At 59.2% G+C, this 21,134-nt stretch overlaps 3 protein-coding genes across 5 annotated transcripts; 1 reads left to right on the forward strand and 2 right to left on the reverse strand.

Moving 5' to 3' along the window:
- Positions 1 to 114: 114 nt before the first annotated feature.
- Positions 115 to 4,266, reverse strand: TAX1BP3 (Tax1 binding protein 3). Its single transcript, XM_004593979.3, has 4 exons — positions 4,108 to 4,266; positions 1,751 to 1,870; positions 1,290 to 1,367; positions 115 to 1,019 (listed from the first exon to the last, which is right to left on the reverse strand). The coding sequence occupies exons 1-4, from the start codon at positions 4,144 to 4,146 to the stop codon at positions 882 to 884; spliced, it is 375 nt and encodes a 124-aa protein (XP_004594036.1). The 5' UTR covers positions 4,147 to 4,266; the 3' UTR covers positions 115 to 881.
- A 142-nt stretch (positions 4,267 to 4,408) lies between these two features.
- On the forward strand, positions 4,409 to 5,088 carry EMC6 (ER membrane protein complex subunit 6). The gene is made up of 2 exons (XM_004593981.2): positions 4,409 to 4,522; positions 4,640 to 5,088. Exon 2 carries the CDS (start codon positions 4,667 to 4,669, stop codon positions 4,997 to 4,999), a length of 333 nt encoding a protein of 110 aa, XP_004594038.1. The 5' UTR covers positions 4,409 to 4,522; positions 4,640 to 4,666; the 3' UTR covers positions 5,000 to 5,088.
- Positions 5,089 to 8,974: 3,886 nt separating this feature from the next.
- P2RX5 (purinergic receptor P2X 5) lies at positions 8,975 to 20,902 on the reverse strand. 3 transcript variants are annotated; one of them, XM_058676292.1, is made up of 13 exons: positions 20,407 to 20,902; positions 14,543 to 14,693; positions 13,969 to 14,040; positions 13,710 to 13,785; positions 13,521 to 13,617; positions 13,312 to 13,392; positions 13,028 to 13,160; positions 12,562 to 12,695; positions 12,134 to 12,227; positions 11,965 to 12,030; positions 10,615 to 10,697; positions 9,896 to 10,060; positions 8,975 to 9,081 (listed from the first exon to the last, which is right to left on the reverse strand). In XM_058676292.1, the coding sequence occupies exons 1-13, from the start codon at positions 20,532 to 20,534 to the stop codon at positions 9,018 to 9,020; spliced, it is 1,344 nt and encodes a 447-aa protein (XP_058532275.1). In that variant the 5' UTR covers positions 20,535 to 20,902; the 3' UTR covers positions 8,975 to 9,017. The 3 variants fall into 3 exon arrangements, with proteins under 3 accessions (XP_058532275.1, XP_058532276.1, XP_058532277.1); XM_058676293.1 differs by lacking the exon at positions 9,896 to 10,060 and having other exon boundaries at positions 20,407 to 20,900; XM_058676294.1 differs by lacking the exons at positions 9,896 to 10,060; positions 10,615 to 10,697 and having other exon boundaries at positions 20,407 to 20,900.
- Positions 20,903 to 21,134: the final 232 nt, after the last annotated feature.

Here is a 21,134-nt window from a genome sequence, read left to right on the forward strand (position 1 = left end):
AGCTTTGTCTCGGAGCAGCGGGGGACAGGTCAGCCATCCTGAAAACCAAAGCAGCTCACCCGGAGCCACCTGCACACGCACACCAACCCCCTGTGCCTTGGCAAAGAGCCCTCATGCATTCCAGTACTATTTATTGGGCATGGACGTCAGCTGTAGGCACAGCAGTCTCCAACCCCTCTTCCACAGCAGCCATGGAGGCTGGTCCGCTTGCTCAGGGCTGCCCCAGATGTGAATTAGTAACTTACAAAGCAGAATTGGCATCTCCAAACAGTAAGAGAAAAAGGCTCTGTATCAAAGTTGTGACTAAAAAAAATACAAAAGTTAAACCCACAGGTATGGAGTAATCCTGAGATGTCAGCCTTGAACCTCGGCCAGATCCTGCAGGCAGACACAGCTGGGGGAGCAGGGAGTCGGGGTTCAGGAGCCACCTGCCTTCCTCCCCAGGCAGGCTTCTGGCACCGTGCGGCCAGCCCCCTGATGGGCAACATGGAAGAGTTGGGGCGCAGGCACTGCGGAGATGACACGGGAGGCTGGGCCTAGCCCACAGCCAGGACAGAATGGGGAAATCCCCCCATCCCCCTTAGGGTATTTCCCATCTTTGGCAGCTCTCCATGTTTCTGGGCACCTGGTCTTGGGGCTGAGCCTAGGATCACGGCAGCCTGGTGACCACCTGGCTCTAGATGCTTCTGCTCAGCCCTCAGCGTCCATGGGAGCAAGCTGACCCCAGAAGCATGGGGTGGGAGTGGGGAGGGGCGGCAGGGTCAGGCCTCTGGGAGCAGCTGGGGCCTGGCGCTCAGCAGAAGCCAGGATGAGGGGCAGACAGAGCGTGGGAAGTGGTGGCGTTGTACAAATAGGCGCGAGCTGGGGAGCCCAGCGGGCTGCTAGGAGAGCATGGACTGCTGCACGGCCTTCTGCAGAGACTGCCGCGTCACCAGCAGGCGTACCACCTCCTCCGACCGCTTGGTGAGCCGCTTCCGGGCCTGGTCGTGTGTAACCATGGTCATATCCCAGCCGTTCACCTGGCCCACAGAGAGAAACAAGCCATCTCACTTCCCTGGCATCTGGAGGCTGAGGGCTTTAGGGGACTGGGTCACCCGTGAACCTGACAACCCTGGAGCACACAGAGGACCCAGCCAGCTTCCTCCCGGGAACTGCCAGCACAAGCTCTGAAGGGCTAGGGTAAGTTCCTCCCAGCTGGGAGGCAGGGGAGGCAGGGGAAGCCCCCCCCCCCCCAAGTATTTCAAGCCCTCTGGCCCCAATCTTGTTTCTTTCTTTGGGACATTTGTTACCTGCATGATCTTGTCTCCAATCTGCAAGCCAGCAATTTCAGCAGGGCCTCCCTCAGACACCCGTGTGACATAAATGCCCTGGAAAGAGGAACCCAGGTCAGGCCCCGTGATGGCCACCGGACTGGTCTCTTATACACGGGGTCGGTCCAGCATGGTATAGCCACAGCTGTCCCTGTGTCCGGCCCCCCCAGCACACACAGCTGGTGCAGCCTATGCCACAACAGCCAAGAAGGAGCAGAGCTGCCCACACACACCCCAGGCCTGCTGAGGGACACCCCCCTCTGGGTTGCCTGAGCAGAACTTTCCAGGCAGCCCTAGGAGGCCCATTCCCCACCTCCCCTGACACCCCAACTCGTTCACAGCAGATCATTTTCTGGCCCCTCTTAGGACCATTTTGAGAGAACCGGATCTGCCCTTGCACACAGGCGCGGGCCGCGGTGCCACCATCTTGTTGCTCTCACCTTGTCGGTCTTGTCCTCTGAGAAGGGATTCTGGGACGGATCCTGGTCAATGCCGCCTCCGATGCTGAAGCCCAGGATTAAGTTCTCGCCCTGACGCAGCTTGTGAATTTCAACTCGTTGCTGGCAAACAAAAAAAAGCACGCTGGCTTAGGTGGGTGTGGAGAGCAGGCATCTGGTTTATGTCCCTAGCAGCCTGCTGGGAGCTATGCCAAGGGGTGGGAGCCCAGAGTGGCCTACAGCAATCCAGCTGGGCACCAGCCTAGGAGGCTGGGGGCTGCACTTGCACATGGCAGACTGATCCCCCTTAGGCACCAGGCTTGGCCACACCCATGTACCAAGCCCCTCCTGGCCCATGAGCCAGGGCTCTAGAGCTGCTATGGGCTAAGCGCGCCACCTCCCCTAGGAAGGATAAAGAATGGGAAGGGCCTGGCCCTGGAAAGCTACAGCTCCTGTTTGTGAGCCAGCCCAGGGAAGGACAAGACAGGAAGGAAGCACTGGGAAAAACTATAGATCAGACTAGGATGGAAAAGTTTCCTGGCCAAGGGAGCGGAGCAGAAGCCTGCGGATGACATGGGCGTTTGTGACACGGCCACCTACAGCACAGGACATGCAGCTGGAAGGTAAGCCGGGGCTCAGCCTGCATCCGGCCAGATCAGGAAGGCCCATGTCCTGGGGTGGAGGGGGGGTCTCCTGAAGGCACAAGCCTTGCTCCTACCCCATACAGAAGGCCAAGAAGTGTTCTGGGGCTCTGGGACAAGGGTCCCCAGACCCTTCAGCAGGTCACCACCAGGAGCCATGCCAGGTCAAGGCTGAGAGCTGTAAGGCAGCAGCGGGGAGCAAACGGGGACGCGCTCTGGACCTGAGGAAGTTTCACCGAGACGGCACTGTGGGCGCCAGGTCTCCATGGTGAGCAGGTGTTTTGCTGCCTGACCTTGACCCTGAACCTCCTGGGGACAAGGGCAGGGCATGGTCACGTTGGAGGCTAGAACAACCCACTCTACCAGCCGGAATGGAAGCCAGGACTTTGGAGACTGCTCCTGTGGGAGAGGGGTGACTGAACACAGCATCCCTCAGACCCAGGAGGAGCAGCAGGTGGGGGTGGAGTGCCAGGAGCAACCAGGAAGGCGTCCAGGAGGCAGAGGTCAGCTAGGGTGGAGACAGGGAGACGCTGGGCGCCACCCAGCCCAGGCAGGTCCTGGTACTGAAGAGCTGGGGGCCTCCGTCCTACAGCTTGAAGGAAGACACAGGGTGAAGACAGGCCCTGGTCCTGGTACCCCAAACAGCTCCTGCAGCACCCACCCTCGAGGTCAGAAAAGTACCCAAGCCCTGTGGCTGGGAGACACGGCCCTGGCACTGCCTTGCTGGATGAAGTCAGGGAGGAGGGTGCCCTCTGGTTTCTCCCTTGCACCCCCTTTTAACCAGTTTGGAAGTAAAACCAACCTCTAGTCTTTGAGCAGCTGGGCCCTGCTGAGCCAGGCTGGGGCCGGCAGAGTGAGGCCTGGGACAGCTGTCAGAGGGGAGCTGTGTTTGCTCAAGTTCACCCTCCCAGGCCACCTTTATCAGCAGCCGGGCTGCAGGAGCCCTCAGCTTACCCCGGGGAGATGGCAGCACCGGTACCTGTGGGCTGGGACCTCTGATCTGTGGGACAGGCATTTCTAACCATATTCTGAAAGCTTAGGGAGCCGGGCGGGAGACCTGGGTCCTTACTGGCTGCCTCCTCCAGGGTTGGGCGAGCCCGGACTTCTTTCTGGGACCCCGCCGCTCCACCTCTGTCCCAGGGCTGGACCTCCAGGACCTGTTCCGCTGGGACAGGGTCGTGTAGGAGTCGGCTGCCCTCCCTCTGCCTGTCCTGACAGCACCTGGAAGCACGACCGACCAGTGCCAGGTGGGAATCCTGCACTTGGGCCTCAAGGCCTGAGGGTGTGCGCGGGAGTGGGCGGCAGGGGAGTAGGGGGCCTCAGGCTGCAGGGAGAAGGGCCGCGGCGGAGGCTCGGGCCAGCCCCACCCCCCAAATCTCGCTCCCCCCAGGCGGCGGCGCAGGCTGGAACGCAGGAAGCACTTCCTCATTCCAGAGGCTACGAATCACGGACGTCGGGCGCCCGCCCCCCGCGGCTGCCCAGCTGGGGCCACCGGGACCCTCGCAGGGGACGGCTTCCCCGGACTCCCGCATCCACGAGGAGCCCTTTCTCCTCCGTCCTCCCCGCGCCGGACTTGGCCTCGGTCCGGAGTCCCGGGGAGGCGCCCAGCTCCCAGGCAGCGGGGTTTGCAGGAGTCCCAACTCGTTGCTGGGTGTCAGTTTACCGCTCTGCGAAATGGAGCAAGCCGAGGCGAGGAGGAGCCCGCGCGAGCGCACTCACCACCACGGCAGTGACCGGCTGGCCCGGGACGTAGGACATGGCGACCCCGATCCGGTCCCCCAGCACCACCAAAGCCCCGCAGCGCAGCTGGGATCCCCGCGGCCGCGCCCGCTCCGCTTAACAAAGGCACCCCGGCCGGGCCCGCCCCCTCATGAATAGTCAACAAGCCGCCAGCCAATCACAAGCCGGAGCGCCGCTCGGCTTTCGGAAGTCCCCGGTGCGTCCGGAGGAGGGCGGGGGGAAGCGGGAGCGTGCCCAGTGCGCAGGCGCGAGGGGCGGAGCTGGTGTGGGCGCATGCGCACCCGCGGCATCCCCCCCCCGCGCCCTCCTCCTCCTCCTCCTCTTCCAGCGCAAGATGGCGCCCGGGGGCTCCGTGAGGCTTCCCGTGTGAGGGGAAGACGCCGCTGCGTTCCAGGTAAGCGGGCCGGCCCGGCTGAGAATCGCGTCCTCGGCCGGAGAACTCGGCCTCCTCGGCGCCGTGGGGGGAGGCGCGGGCGCCGCTCGTAACTCGCCTTTCCGCCCTCGCCCGCAGCTCGGCGTGCCCGGCGGGACGGCCGCGATGGCCGCGGTGGCCGCGCGGCGGGAAGGGCCGCCGTTCATCAGCGAGGCGGCGGTGCGCGGCAACGCGGCGGTGCTGGATTACTGCCGGACGTCGGTGTCGGCGCTGTCGGGGGCCACGGCCGGCATCCTGGGCCTCACGGGCCTCTACGGCTTCGTCTTCTACCTGCTGGCCTCGGTGCTGCTGTCGCTGCTGCTGGTCCTCAAGGCGGGCCGCCGGTGGAACAAGTACTTCAAGTCGCGGAGGCCGCTCTTCACGGGGGGCCTGGTGGGCGGCCTCTTCACCTACGTCCTCTTCTGGACCTTCCTCTACGGCATGGTGCACGTGTACTGAGCCGGGCGCCGCGGACGCTCGGCTGTGCTGCTCGCCGGCAGAGACCACGCGCCTGTAATGCTCTTCAGATTAAATGCAGTGTGAGCCGCTCGGTGCACCTCTCTGCTCCCTGGGCGGGTGTCCCGCGAGCACGCGCGAGCAGCCCCGCATCCTCCCGCTTGGCCGCGGGGCCGGGCACAGCTGCACCTGGCGTCTCTTTGGAGAGCCACCTTGGCCTGCCTTCCAGGGAGGGGCCAGAAGCCCCCGGAAACAGCCTAGGGACTGGTCCCTCGGGGCGTCGTGACGTGTTCCTTGCACGCCAGGCATCGTGCCTGGGACCCCTTGCACCCTACCTCACCCGGGGGGTGCTTGGCTTCACCTCCCGGCTTCCCCCAGGGAGCTCAGCGATGACCTTAAACGCCCCTGGTCCAGCAGCAGCTGCCCCTCCCGCCCCGCCCGGCTCTCCGCAGGTGGGAGTGATGTCTTTGAGTTCTCCTCCACCTGACCACACTGCGGTGGGTTTCCCATGGAGAAAAGCAAATCCCTGCCACACTTGGGCATGTTTCCGGGCGGGACTGTCTGTTTCTGGTGACCCATGATCCTTTCTTTGCAGGAGGGTTGTCTTGGAGCAAGGTGCGTGTTGTCTGCTTGAAAAGTAACTCGCACTAGCGTGCTAGTGGTGACGGAGTTGCTCAGTAATTGGGATGTGAGTGCTGTTCCAGGAGAACAGAGGAGCCCCTTGCCCAGCTCAGATGCACCTGGGAGTCAGCTTGAGGAAGTACCCTGCTCAGCTGAGGCTCAGCCCGGGAAAGGGCAGGGAGGGGCTGCATTGGGGTCCAGGGGCAGTAGGAGTGTGTCTGGGAAAGAAGAGGAGGGTGCTGGACTAGACCCTGGAGGGACACAGAGGGGTTCAGGCGCCATCCCAGGAGCACTGGGAGGAAGGCTTTCATCGAGGTTAGCGTTTGGTTGTAGTTTTTAAGATATTTTGTTACTTGAGGGCCTAGTGCAGTAGCCTAGTAGCTAAAGTCCTCGTTTTGCACGCACTGGGATCCCATATGGACACCGGTTCATATCCTGGCTGCTCCACTTCCCATCCAGCTCCCTCCTTGTGGCCTGGGAAAGCAGTCAAGGACGGCCCAATGCCTTGGGACCCTCCACCCGCATGGGAGACCTGGAAGAGGCTCCTGGCTTCAGATGAGCTCAGCTCTGGCTGTTGCGACTGCTTGGGGAGTGAACCAGCAGTTAGAAGATTCTGTCTCTCCTTCACTGTAAATCTAACTTTCCAATGATAACAAATATTAAAAATATACTTACTGTTATTTGAAAGGCAGATCTTTCATTCACTGGTTCACTACCCAGGTGGCTGCATCATCTAGAGCTCGGCTGGTCCAAAGCCAGGAATTTGTTCCAGGTATCCTGTGTGGACGGCACGGGCCCAGGTACACGGGCCGTCCTCCACTGCTCTCCCGGGTAGGTGAACAGGGAGCCGGATTAGAAGTAGAACAGCTGGTGCTCAGGGAGGATGCTGTCTCTGCAGGTGGAGGCTGAAACTTACTGTGCCATGGCACCAGACATTGAGGTTTGTTTTTAATTATCCTGGAAGGTGATCTGAGAGCCGGAATCCAAGCTGCCCTCTGGTAGCTCCTGGCCACCCTGGGTCCCAGGCCTGAATTCCCCCGAGCAGCGAAGCCAGAAGCTCTTCCTCTTCCCAGCACTCTGCGGCAGCCGTGGGGGTTTGCACACCTGTTCCCCTTGCAGGAGTGGAGACAGGAACTTCACAGGAAGGCTGGCTCCAAGCCAGCTGAGGTTGCCCTGTGGCTGGCCGCGGGCTTACTAGAAGTGTTGCGGGGAGCGCCTTCCTGGTGCAGCGTGTTGAAGGCGTTGAATGAGCTGACCGCTTGGTTGCACATGCTTTCCAGGGGTTACCAGCTGAACTCCTTGAATGGAAAGTGTGCTTTTTCTCTGTGCCTTCCTGCTCCCGAGTTTTACATACCAATCGAATTGGAACTGCATTGCCAGATAAGGAGGCGCAAAATGTGCTGCTTGCTAGTGGTCCCTTGTGTCTGCTTCTTGCAACCGCCTCCCCCCCCCCCTTTTTTTTAAGATTTATTTTTATTACGAAGTCAGATATACACAGAGGAGGAGAGACAGAGAGGAAGATCTTCTGTCCCCAAGTGAGCCGCAACGGGCCAGTGCGCACCAATCCGAAGCTGGGAACCTGGAACCTCTCCCGGGTCTCCCACACGAGTGCAGTGTCCCAATGCATTGGGCCGTCCTCCACTGCCTTCCCAGGCCACAAGCAGGGAGCTGGATGGGAAGTGGAGCTGCCGGGATTAGAACCGGCGCCCATATGGGATACTGTTCAAGGCGAGGACTTTAGCTGCTAGGCCACGCCGCCGGGCCTTCAACCTCCCCTTCTTAACTTTCCTCTTAATCGAGGAGTACTTTCAAAGCCATGGAGAACAAAAAGGTCAGGACATGTTTAAGAGGAACATCTTCAGTTTTCCTATTTTTTGATGAAGTTTAGTTGGCGCTGGGGTCTCCCTCCCTCCCCTCCAGGCTTACAATGGGTGTCTTTTGTGAATTAGCACAAGTCCATCATGCTGCCACTGGGGTGTCTCCCAGCAGTGTGGGAGATTGTCAGTCATTTTGTTGTGAGTCCATTCTTGTCGTGCATGCATGAGGACTTGTTTGCACCTATGAACATGTTAATTTCCATTACAGTTCCATGATGCATCCCTTGGGTACAGTTCACCATGGGAGAAGAGGAAGAAAAAGATGTTGAACCTGATCCACAGGAGCTTAATGAACATAACAAAGGTATCAGTGTGGCGTTAGGGTGATGAAAAGGAGTGTCCAGCATCTTCGCATAGGAATGTCAGCCTGTGTCCAAAGCCCTAACGAAGGTACAGTGAGGACTAGATCCTCATTATTTATGGGCAGTAACGATAACAGTGATAAAAGGGACATTAACAATCTCATGTGATTATAAAGTCTTAATCCTCAGACAATAAGACGTTCCTCTTAAGTAGCAGAGACAGTCCCTGTTGGGCAGGTCCCAGAAGGAGTTAGCTATCTTCCCCCCTGTGAGGGCTGCACTGGCTTCAGGGGAGGCAGGCAGAAAGGTAAGGTGACGTCCCCTGGCGCAGTTTCCACAAGAGGAAAGGTGTGACTTGGAACAGAACAGACCCCTTTCCCAGACACACGGAGACACCATTCCCTGTGAGATGGTGCAGGAATGCTAGGCGCCCCCTTGTCTTTGGCTGAGGTGCCTACACACCTGGAGAAGGCCACGATCCCAATGAGAAAGGAGGAGCTGGGTGGGGCAGGGGGCAGCACGGGCCAGTCCTTCCTGTGGGGCCTGTGATGTCACAGTGACCGCACCCAGTGTAGTCTCCCACCGGCCACAGTGCGCCCAAAGGCATTTCTCAGTTGTTAGGAAGACCCAAGGTGGGCAGGCCAAGCCTGAGCATGATGCTCTGTGCAGGGGACCCTGGAAGTTCCTCTTTCCCACACGGCAGCTGTGCCCACTGAGCTGGAGAAAGCAGAGGGCCCCCAGAACAGTCTTGTCATCCCTCCATCAACTGGTCCCACTTGTTGAGTGAGCACCACCTTGATCCTTGACCTCAGTAGCACTTGGGTTAAAGCTGTCCAGCAGGCAGGGAGCTGGGTCGCTGAGGCCACTGTGGGGCAGGGCTTCCCCTTCCCCAGCTTACCCCTAAGGCAGCAGCCTCCTGGGCTTGCACCCCTGAGAGCCCGCCATCCCTCAGGTGTGGGCCAGAGCTCCCCGAGTGCTGGTCTCACTGGGGGCCAGATTCAGCAGCTCCTTGAGGCGGCCCTTGAGTGGGGCCCAGTGCCCGGCATGGTCGGTAAAAGCACTGCATGTACAAGCTGGAGAGTGTCCCACCAGGGTCCCAGGCCGTGCAGGCCCCCTTTGAGGATACCTGCTGCCGAGCCATTGTGGCTGCAAGGGTCTCCCCTACGCACAGCACAGCTGGGCCCGAAGTCTCCATCTTCACTGAGTCTGTCTCCAGTCTGGCTATGTCTGCTTTGCCTCCAAGGGCTGTGGCAGTTTAGCATTCACAGCCTGCAGGGAACCAGAGCTAAGAAACACCGAGGAAGATATTGTCAGGAACACTGGGCTGCCTCCCACAGGCAGTGGAGGGCAAGCTCTCAGGTCCCGGTTGCCCCACTCAGCATAAGGCCAGGGGTTAGGGGGTACTGTGCAGGCAGCCAGAGCTTCCCGTAGCACCCAGACCAGCCTTCCCCTCAGAGTAAAGTCAGGTGGGCATCAGGGCAGCAATGGCTAGCTCAGGGAACAGGTGGAGGGCCCAGGCCTACCCTGTATCGGGGATGTGCAGCCTGCCACGCAGGGTCCTTTGGGCTGCCATGCCTCCTGCAACAGCCCCAGCCTCTGTCACCCTCCCCTTCCTTCCATCTCAGGTTACCTTCTCCCCGCACTCCTTCCCAGGGTGAGCTGGAAGCTGCCTGAACTCCCTGAACAGGGCTGATGGGCAAGGGCCTTGAGGAGACTGGCGGAGCCCCACCGGGAAGTGGACTAGACCCAGAGCCTGGTAGTGGGGTGGAAGCAGAGCAGCCGGGACACAGTCACCAGCCTGCTGAGGCTGGGGCCACCCTCACTGCCACCTCCCTGCACAACAGGGACCCAGGATCTAGAGGGGGAGGAGGGTGTGTTGGGCACCAGACTGCCCCCTGCAGTCAGCAGCACATGCGGGAGCTGTGTAAAAAATCGCCTAACTGTGCCTTGGTTTCCCCACCTTAGGGACTTGCTTCATGCTGGTGAGAATGCGGTGGGGAGCCCAGCCAAAGCAGCTTCTACCTTGCAGTCAGCACCAAGGCTTGAGGCACTAATGGGGTGCTGCTAGGGTGGGACGGGCCCCAGAGCAGGACCCCCACCTGTCAGACTCCAGCACCTGTCGGCACACACTGCCATTCCCCTGAAAACCGCCGTCCTGGCTGCTGCTCCGCAGTGTCCTGGGTAGTTCCATCAGCCCCGAGGCAAGCGACTCCTCCTGCCCCTGTACCTGGTCTTCAGCCTCCAAGGCTCGGTCATCTCGGCCCCTGTGCAGATCCCATTGGAGCCACTTAACCAGACTGGCCCTCCTAGAGAGCACCTGCAGGCCAGGCTCGCTCTTGCAGCTGCTCTGAGAGGCCCTGTGGCCCAGGTTGTGGGGCAGAGGGGCATCCGTCTCAGTTCTTCACCGATCCAGAGACACATTCGCAAGGGCCTGACCTGAACCCCCTTTCCCTGCCTGAGCAGCCACAGACCTCCCTTCTACTCAGAACACCATGTGTACACCCTGACACACATACATACACACGTAGTCCAAGAGGCCCCAGCATGGCATTGGGTAAGCAAGCCTGGTTTTCCCTGGGCTTTCCATTCTAGGCTCCCTCAAGCCCAGCCCAAGACCAAGGCCAAGCCTGGCTTGACACCAGTGCACTGGGAGTTATGCTGTGGGACCCAGTGCTTTTCTCTGCCAGAGAACCCATGGCCACAGGAGGCCTGATCCTGGCCTCCTGCGGTGAAGCCATGGGGCACAGTCAGATCCTGCTGCCACACCCCCAAGCCATCAAGCTAGGCCCTGTGTCCCTCAAGTTAGAACCTGACCGACCTCACTTTCTCAAACTTCTTCTCGCGGTAGAACTCTCTCTTCTTAATGATGTAGATGAGCACCAGGTCACAGACAAAAGCTGCCTGCAAGACAACAAAGGTCTCAAACTCAGGCTCCTGGTCCCACAGAGGGCACTCCACACTGTTGGAGGCAGCAGCCATGAACAAGGTGTCAAGTCCCCATGTACAAGGCCACAGGCTGGCTCGTGCTGAGACTCAGAGTGGGATCAGAGGGTTACCACCTGACCCTTGGGCCAACCACCAGTCTGGCCTGCCTCGGTGGAGGCCTGGAGCCTCCCTCTGGTGCAAGGGACGGAACAGAAGGCAGGACATCACCACCTGGGGGTGGACAGCAGGGCAGAGTCTTGAGGTCTGAACAGGAGGCTGGACAAGACACAGAAAGCCTGAGGCGAGGGAGTGTCACAGGGCTGGGGGAGAACAGCCAGACACAGTTCTGGCCAGGCCAACAGGGACCAGTCTGGGCTGCAAGACCACTGCAGGAATGCAACATTTTAGGAAGAGCGCCCTCTAGTGGTTGGTGGGTGATGGGTAAGTCCTGAAGCTGAGTTGTGCAGTGCCTCTCTCCACCACCAGGCGGAGACTTCACCCTACAGTGTGGGGTTGGGGTAGGAGGTGGAGCCTCTGATCTGGGTGCTGTACTTTTCTCCCTCAAATACCAGCAGTGTTCAGCCCCAAGCACCATCCTTCCCTGACCAGGACCTTGTTTCATTTCCCCATACCTTGAGGAGTTTGTGGCTGCTGGGATCATCCCCCAAGCAGAGGAAGGAGGCAACCAGGGGGATTGGGAAAGGACCTCTGGGATGCAGCTGGGCACATCTCCCAGGAGTACCTGGGGCTGAAGAAGCAGCCCCTCTCTGGCCACCAGCCACTCCCTCCTCTCCTGCCTTGCATCCACTGCCCCAGAGATCTCAGCCTGGGCCATTGTCCCAGGAGCCGCATGGACATCACAGCTGTGGGGGATGGTACAGTGCCCAGGACACAGGCCAGCCCACACAACAGGGAGCTACCTGGCGCCAAGTGTGTTTAATGCCCAGTACGAGGAACCCCATCCCCTGCCTGATCCTACCCTCTATAAGCACAAGTGGAGGGGAGCCTGGAAGTTCCAGTTCTGATCTTGACCCAGAAGGCCCAGCTCACTGCACCAGATGCAGAGCTCCAGCTCTGAGCCTGCGGGGCGCTTGGCTCAGTGTGAAATCCCAGAAGCTCTTTTTGCATGTGCCCATGGTGACCTGCCAGCTCCCACTGGCATGGCTCCTCCCAGGAAGGTGCCTCCCACTCCCAGCAGGGGGCCGGCCAGGGCAGGCAATGGGGAGGGAGGAGCAGTACTCACAGCACCCATGAGCGCCACCCCAGAGGCCAGGTTGATGACTGTAGGGATGATGTTGAACTTCCCTGCCTGCAAGACAGACTCCGGCGAGGTGAGCCAAGCAGGGTGGTCTGTGCTGACCCCCCACCTCCACCCTGCCCAGCTGCAATAGGTGTGGCCCCACTTCACTCACCCTGCCATTCACCAGCACATCAAAGCGGATGCCATAGGCTTTAATCAAGGTGCGGAACTCCATCCCCGCAGCATCTCGGTAGTACTTGGCAAACCTGCGGGAGACAGTGCCCAGGGAAGCCTTGGCTGCCCGGGACCCCTAGCTCGCGGTCCTCCAGAGCACCCTGGCTCCCAGTAGAAGGGGTTGCAAACCTCACTGAGCCGAGTTCAAAGATGGCTCCAGACCTGTGAAAGCCCTGCCAGTACCAGGTCTGCCCCTGCCCACCTCAGGCCACCGGAACACAGCAAGAGTTGTCCCAGAGGAGGTGTAGAACATCCTGGGCTCCACCACAGGAGCAGGCAGGCACACCCACAGCTGCAGTCCCCGCCTCAGCTGCCTCTGAGGAAGGGGTAGGACCAGGGACCCAAAGTGGCAGAGAGCAGAGTTACCTGAAGTTGTACCCTGAGGAAATGGACTTTGTAAACTTGTGGTCCAGACGGCTGAAAGAGTAGTGAGGGTTGCATTCAGAGCCTGGTTGGTCAAGATCACAGTCCCACTCAATGTGAATGCCAATCACACCGCCCTGGATGAGAGGGAGGCACTGGTCAGGGCACAGGAGTCCCAGGCCAACCCTTCACCAGAGCCATACCCACTGGACCACCTTGCAGGAGGCCCTCGCCCCATCCCCCTGCCTTAGCATCTCCTCTTGTCCCCAGGAGAAGGGGCTGGCACCCTGCGCCGCTTGTGGGAAACCACTCATGAGCCAAGTGGGGTTGTGATGGCTCCGTTTGGGCTGAGGACATGACACGTGCCAAGGCTGTCCCTCACCGAATGCGCATGGCTGAGGCGCTGGCACAGCCTGGCTGCCTGCGACTGCAGTCTCTGGGGAGGGTTCCCCTAGCTCACGGCACCCACCTCCAGGGCTATGTCCTCGAAGGTGCTCCCCGCCCAGCGGACCACAGAGCCCACATGGAAGATGGGGCAGTAGAGGTTGTTGGGGCCAAAGTGACAGGATTTCAGCAGCGTCTTGTCCGTGTCCACGTTCGTCCTGGGTGCGGGGCCCCGCCCAGCCAGGGAAACAAGGGTGAGACTTGTCATTCCTGGCCTGACCCCTGCCCCAGCTAAAGCCCTTATCTGTTCACACCCAAACCGCCCCAGACACCTACACAGCCCTGAATCATGAACCAAGCCCCACCTACTTGGAGAAGTTGAATTTGGGGAAGCGGATGAAGTTCTTAATATAAACAGTGAAGTCTTCAGCATCCCCCAACAACGGCTTCCTGAAAAACAGCCCGGGCAGCCTGAGCCCCCAGCCTCCCCACACCTGCTAAGGTCTGGTCCATGGGTCCCGGGATGTCCCGACTTCTCCCTCAAGTGGGCACCACCTCATGGACTGGCTAACACGCACCTGGGCATGGACTTGGTCTCCACTGGACACCAGGCGAAGATCTCACAGGTGCCCTGGGTTGAATTCCCAGCTGGCAGACAGCGGCCAGTCTTCACTCCTGCAGTGAGGGCATGGGGATGTGGAGTGGGAACAGGGACGCTGCCAGGAGCTCCTCCACCCCCTCCACGTCTGACCGGCCCAGGCCCTCACCATTTCCGGCTTTCACGGGCATGCCCACTGGGCAGTCACTGTCCTGAGAACACCGGCCATCAGGAATCTGTTCATTCTGCTGGAGGAGAGGGCACCTGAGTGGGGGCAGGGCCGTCCAGAAGCCACACCCCATGGGAACCTGCTTTCAGCCCCAATGAGGCAGGTGCCCTTGCACAGCACACATAGCCCCGGGACCCTAGCACCAGACCCCAGACCCTGCGTCAGCCACTCCCTGCCCGGCTCCCCAGGCCAGTCATACCTCAGCACAGGTGCCCTGCCGCTGGTGGGGGGTCACAATCAGGTTGGTGATGATGAAGAAGACATTTTCTCCCTGGAAACCAAAGAAGGTGAGGAACCTTCTGCTACCCGCCTGTTCCTGCCCAGGGCTGTCTGGCAAGCACACAGCCCAGTGCCTCCCGCTGTGTGCCTGCTGACCCCACGGTTCCCAAGTCAGGGTCTGCAGGCGGCCCCTTCCAAGCCCACTCTCCCCGCCTGAATGTCCTTAGCCACTGCAGACCGAGCCCAGAGGGGGAAAAGAGGGCGGCATTGGGGTTGTCCAGGCAGCTGGCAAGCCGGCTGGGGGCACTTCGGGAGGCAACAGCATAGAAGAGAGGGGCTGTCTGCACCAGGCCCCCCAACTCAGAATGAGTGGAAAGCTCCCGGGACCCCCTGTGGCCCCCCGCAGACCCAGATGCAGGCTAGGAGGGAAGGGGCGTGACTGGGGAGGATCTGGACAGGGTCTCTGTCTGCCACCTGGTGGCCATTCTGGGCCAAGGCGGATAATAGGTGGGGATCGTCAGCCTGCGTCTCTGGGACTACCAGGGGGCTCAGACCTGGGGCGGTATGACGTAGTCAGTGGCATCCCAGAGCCGCACCCCGAGCTCCGAGGTGTTGGTGTAGGCCACGCCCTTGACTTTGGTGACCACAGCAGTCTGCAGCGAAGTGTCCACGTCCTGGTAGCCCTTCTTGACCAGGAACACCCATCTGCAGGGAGAGACCAACGGCACAATCAGCCATCAGGCTCCCTCTGGGACGTCTCCCCTGGCCCACCTGGGTTCCTGGGTGGGGTTGGGGACCAGCTTCCAGGCAGAGGCTCCCGTCTGCACTGCTGCCAGGAGAGGCAGAGGTTGTGGGGCGCTCCAGGGAGCTGCCACTTGCAGCTGGACAGGCCTGGGCTGACACTGGCTCAGCCATGCGCTTGTGTCATGTGGCCCCAGGTAGCCACTCACCTCTGGGAGCCTCAGGGAGCGACATGAGCTGGGGTCTTACACGTGAAGTTAACTGTGAGGAGGCCTCAGGCAAACGGAGGCCCCGTGGACAAAAATCAGAGTGCAAAAGCCACTCTTTGGTACCAAGACGAGAAACAAAACTGGCTGGACTGCATCACTAGGTACAACTTTTGTGTGCAGTGACTAAGCTGTCGTGTGGGACATCAGCAGCCATGCTGGAGGTGGCCCTTCCTGCCATTGTCCACTCTGAGATGACAGGTGGTGGGTCGAGTGGTTGGGTCCCTGTCACCACCATGGAAGACCTAGACCGAGTTCCTCGCTGCCCTCGCTGCCCTGGGCCTTTAGAAGGTCTTTCTCTATTTGAGAGAGAGGATAGCTATCCACTGGTTCATTCCCCCAAATCCCTGAGGCTGGTCCAGGCTGAAGCCAGGACCTCCTATTTGGTCTTCCGACTGAGTGCAGGAGCTATAGCCCTTGGGTCACCTTCTGCTGCTTTCCCAGGGCATTAGCAGGGAGCTGGGTCAGAAGTGGAGCAGCCGGGACTTGAACCAGTGTCCGTATGTGATGCTGGCATTGCAGTCAGAGGTTTAACATGATATACCACAACACTCGTCACCCTCTGCCTTTCACAATGAAAATACTGAGAAAACTTGATTGCCTCAAAGGACATGGCTGAGACAGTGGAAAAATTCAACCCATGAAATGAGAGAAGGTATTTGTACATCAGTTCGCTGAGAAGCATCCAGGATCCAGAATATGTACAAGCCTCTTCTGCTGTGCTTTGTTTTTCAGAGACAGACTAGGTTGGTACAGAGCCTGCATCTACTTGTTCCCTCTTCAAATGACTGCAACAGCTGGATCTGGGCCAGGCGGGAGGCAGGAGCCCAAAACTGCCCGCAGGCTTCCACGTGGGCCGCAGGGCCGTTATGTCAGCTCCCCGAGTCTGCACTACAGGACGCGGAAGTCAGGAGCCCGAGCTGGGGACGGACCCCAGATGCCCAATGTGGAACAACTTCCCTACTGCTATGCTAAACACCTGCACCCTACATTATAGGAAGTATTGAGATTGTATTATAGTAAATGCACGCTGTGTGTCTGAGGTGAAGTTTGTTGTAGAGATGTAAAAATGGTGCAGTTACTGTGGAAAGCAGCCCGGCAAGTCCCCAGAACATTACAGGTGGACCCGATGATTCCACCCCTCAGTAAGGCTGGGGCGGGTGCGTGGGTCAGCAGGATCAGCCACAGCTGGGGGTGCCCAAATCCCACATCAGGGGACCTGGGGATCAAGTCCCGACTGCTCTGCTTCCAAGTCAGCTCCCTGCTCATGTGGCTGGGAAAAAGCAGCAGGAGGCAGCCCAAGCACTGGACCCTGAGTGCCCCAGCAGTCACTCCTAACAGGCAACCAGCAGAGAACGCCCACCAGCTGCCCTGGGGTGAGAAAAGGCGCAGCACACCCTGTGGTGGGATTCGACGCAGCCATGAAAAAGTAATGAAGCACTCACCGATTCACGGTACAACGTGAGCGAGTCTCGGAAACACTATGCTAAGCGCAGGCAGACAGCAGGAGGCACACGGGACACGACTGCCTTTCCGTGACATGTCCAGAACAGGAAGACACACAGACACTAAGTGCATTGCCGGCCACAGGAGTAGGGTGGACTGTAACTGGCTGGCTTCTCTCTGTTGATGGACCTGGGCCAGGATCTGAGGTGGTGATGGTTCTGACACCGTAGCTACCCTCAAAAGCAATGAAGCGTGTGTTTTAAGTGGCTAAAGTGGTGAAATACATATTATGTGAATATTACCTCAATTTAAAAATTCCATACTCTTGGACCTGGTGCCGTAGCACAGCAGGTAAAATCCTCACCTTGTATGTGCCAGGATCCCATATGGGCACCGGTTCTAATCCTGGCAGCTCCACTTCCCATCCAACTCCCTGCTTATGGCCTGGGAAAGCAGTCGAGAATGGCCCAAAGCCTTGGGACCCTGCACCTACATGGGAGACTAGGAAGAGGCTCCAGGATCCTGGCTCAATTTTGGCAGTTGCAGCCACTTGGGGAGTGAACCAGAGAATGGAAGATCTTCCTCTCTCTCCTCCTCTGTTTACCTATCTTTCCAATAAAAAAATAATAATAAAGCTTTTTTAAAAATCCCATACTCTTAAAAAAAATAACATGAAATTCGAAGATGGACACAGGGGAGTGGGTGGTCAGCCTATCAGTGTACTGGCTTTGAGTCCTGCCTCTTTCTGGTGCAGAGGCCTGCCAAGGCACACCCCGGAGGTAAGGGTGGGGGTCTGCCACCCGCATGGGAGACCATAATCCAATTGTTGGCTCCCAGGTTTGGACTCGCCCAGCCTTAGCTGTTGCAAGCATCTGGGGAGTGAACCAGTGGGCAGGAAATTCTCTCTACCTCTCTCCATGTAGCTTTTTTTTTTAATTATTAATTATATTTATTTTTGATGCTTTTTACATAGTTGATTAGGGTCAAGGTTTTGATAGTTCAGCAGTTCCAAATTACTGCCGATCTCACCACTCCAAACATGATGAAATCTCTCCAGAATCCACTAGTTGACACAGTCCAGGTATTCACTGTCTACACTTGGCTGGGGTAGTTCATTGATTTGTACTGTCTTTCATCCTCTGGTGTAGTACCAGGTGTCCTGTGCAGACTCCAGCATACTGCCATGTCCTCCATGTGCACCTGGCGTGTGTCTCTTTTAAACAAATAAAATGGCGGCATGGGGCTGGTGCTGTGGTGCAACAGGTTAGGCTGACGTGTGCAATACCATCCCATGTAAGTGCCAGCCTGAGTCCCAGCTACTGTGCCTGCAGAAACAACGCAAGGCAGCCCAGCACCTTGGCCCCTGCTTCAGCACCTGGGAGACCCAAATTGAGTTCCTGGCACTTCACTTTAGTTTGGCCCAGCTCTGGCTGTTGCAGCCATTTGGGGAGTGAACCAGCAGACAAAAACATTCTCTCCCCTGCTCCTCCCTCCCTCCCTCCTCCTCTCCCCAACCCCACCATCTACTCTGTCGCCTTCCTCCCCCTGTCACTCTGCCTTTCAGGTAAAATAAACCTTTATATTATCTGAAATACAGAGAGAAGGCTATCTTCCATCCCCTGCTTCACTCCCAAAGTGGTTGCAATGGCCAGAGCTGAGCCAGTCCCAAGCCAAGAGCCAAGCTTCTTCTAGGTCTCCCACGCGGGCACAGGGTCCCAAGGCTTTGGGCCGTCCTCGACTGCTTTCCCAGGCCACAAGCAGGGAGCTGGATGGGAAGTGGAGCAGCCAGGATTAGAACCAGTGTCCATATGGGATCTTAGGACCACAGGCAGAGGCTTAAGGTGCTACACTGTGGTGCCAGCCCCTCACATAAATGTCTTCAAAAAGGCAAAGTGGGGCCCGGCGGCGTGGCCTAACGGCTAAAGTCCTCGCCTTGAAAGCCCCGGGATCCCATATGGGTGCCGGTTCTAATCCCAGCAGCTCCACTTCCCATCCAGCTCCCTGCTTGTGGCCTGGGAAAGCAGTGGAGGACGGCCCAAAGCCTTGGGACCCTGCACCTGTGTGGGAGACCTGGAGGAGGTTCCAGGTTCCCGGCTTCGGATCGGCGCAGCACCGGCCATTGCGGCTCACTTGGGGAGTGAATCATCGGACGGAAGATCTTCCTCTCTCTCTCTCCTCCTCTCTGTTTATCTGGCTGTAATAAAATGAATAAATCTTTATTAAAAAAAAGGCAAAGCGGCAGTCAAATAAGAGCATGATTTTATATTTTTCTTTTCTGTAAAGGTGATTGATAATTGGGACAAGATACGAGAAGATCCCTTTAACGTGTGCCGAGTTCTCTGGGCTCCTGCTCCCGGGGCCATGCAGGTACGCGGTGATCCAGACAGCACAACACCCTGACCTCAGCCCTCCAGGGTCAGAACGGTTAAAAACCACAAAGCACAGAACCATGCAGAGAAAAAAAAAAATCACACGCCAACCAGCGTCCTGCCCGGGGAAGGGGCCTCACACACAGGGGAGGGAGCAGCGCCCCGCAGGAAGTGCACGCAGGTCACCACACCACACGCACAGCTCTCAGCATGTTTTTACGAGGAAATCAGCTCATCTCTCAATTCTGCTTGCCATGCACTTTCGGAGGCTCTCATGCATGTGCAGGTGTCGCAGACAGCGCAACCACCAACAAGGTTAACATCTGGGGAATCCAGGGCCCGCGCCCTCAGCAGTGACCTCCTCCTCCTAACTGTAAACCAAGACACTGGCAGCCCACCCAGAATTCCTCCTTTCCAGACGAGATGACTGTACCGCATGCGAGCCTACACACCCACACATGCCCACACCCACTGGGTACAAGCTCAAAGAACACAGCTTGGCACCTTTGAGATGTGCAGGCCTCCCCTTCTCCCCCCACCCCGCCTCACCCTTCCCTAAGGTCAGGAAAAACCCAGGCAAGAGGGAACAGGAAACAGGTACGGAAACCTTGACGCCCCCCAGGGGCTCCCGTGGGGAGGGTTCTGCACAGCAGGTGCCAGCCAGGATGCAGGGGCACAACTGGGAGGCCCTGGGCTGCCCTCCTAACACATACAAGCATCTAACCAGCACTCCTTGGCCTCACACCATCTGCCAAAGAGGGAAGTGACCGGAGTCCCCGGGGCAGGCCCACCATGACAGTGGGGGAAAGGAGTGGAGGTGATGTGCGAAGACAGCTCTGCAGCAGGGCTGGGCGTCCACCAGGTGAGGCAGGGAAGGCGCACAGTGCAGGGGAGGAAGTGTGTGCAAAGGGTCCAAGCCAGGAGGTGGCTTGGAGTGTGAAGGCTGGGGAATGCTGAGTGCCAGGCCTCCCCCAAGGGGGCGAGAGGCACCCAACAGTGTCCACTGAATGAATAGAAGGTGTGGCCTGGCTGTCGGGGTGACCTCATCTCCCACCACCTGTTCCTCCCAGCCCCCAGGGGACAGGGCTCTGAACAGCATCTGGCTGAGCAACCCCACCAACCTGCCCGTGAGTCATTGGGTCCCACTTCCACCAGCTGGCATGGACGCTGGGCTGGGCTGGGCTGGGGTTTCGGCCGCCGAGGTAGAGGCCTTTGGCGGGACCCCCAACCACAGACCAGAGAGGCTGGCCAAGAGTGGGCGAGCTGACTGGGAGACGAGGACATGCCAGCCCAGTGAGTGGCGCAGTCCAAGCATGACTCTGACTGTCGCGGATTATAAATAACTGCCCGGCCTCCAGGCCAGCTGTCCAACCAAGACCTAGGAAGGCTGGGGGTGGCGGAGAGGGCAGCGGTCCAGGTCCCTGCCCACATCTCAACCACTGTGGCCGGGGGCTACCCATGGTAAACCTCTTCAAGTTAAGGAAACTCAGAAGCCCCCGCCTCCATCATCAGGTCTGGGGCTCCCATGGAGGGCGCCCTACCGCAGCACCCCACACGCAGGTGCAGCCTGTCATCCGCCTGGCCCCTCGCACTCACATGAGCAGGTACAGCAGGACGCCGAGCTGCAGCAGCCTGTACAGCAAGCCCACCTTCCTGTTCTTGGCCACCACGTACTTCTCGGTCTTGTAGTCCAGGAGGGACAGGCAGAGCGCCCTGCAGTCCATGGAGCCGCCCCAGCCAGGCCTGCGCACCGCGGCCCCACGTGTGCGGCACGGGGAGCCGCGGCCCCGCCTGCCCCCGCGGGCGCCCGGAGGCGCGGCTCCAACTGGCCCGGGGCTGCCGCTTAGTGCGCGGGGCTGAGCTCCCGGGGGACGCACGGCGACCTTGCGGCCAGCTCTTCCTTCTCCCAGTCCGGTCCGGGAGGTCAGAGGAGAGGGGCCGGCAGGACGCCCAGCTGCCAGAAGTGATGGCAGGGCGGGAGTGTAAAGCGGGAAGGGCAAGCTTTAAAGGCGAAATCGCTCCCCGCCTCCTCCCTTCCTAGAGACTAAGTGAGGAAACTGAGGCCTGGGGAGGCGGGACCTAGGCACAGGAAGGGGAGGGGGACCAAGAACACTCACAGGCCTCTGACTGCATCCGCGCTAGCTTCGTTTTCTGGGAACTAGCACGGGTTCCCGGCTGCGAGAGACCAATGCCTGGCGGCCTGCAGCTGCCATAAATAAGTGGCTGTTCCCGCTGCGGAAGGTGCGGCGCGTTTAGCACTCCTCCTTCCCCACACGGGGCGGGAACACCCCGCCCCCCACACTCAAGACAAGTGGGATCATGGT

Source organism: Ochotona princeps, chromosome 17 (genome assembly GCF_030435755.1).
Source record: "Ochotona princeps isolate mOchPri1 chromosome 17, mOchPri1.hap1, whole genome shotgun sequence".
Lineage (NCBI taxonomy): Eukaryota > Metazoa > Chordata > Mammalia > Lagomorpha > Ochotonidae > Ochotona > Ochotona princeps.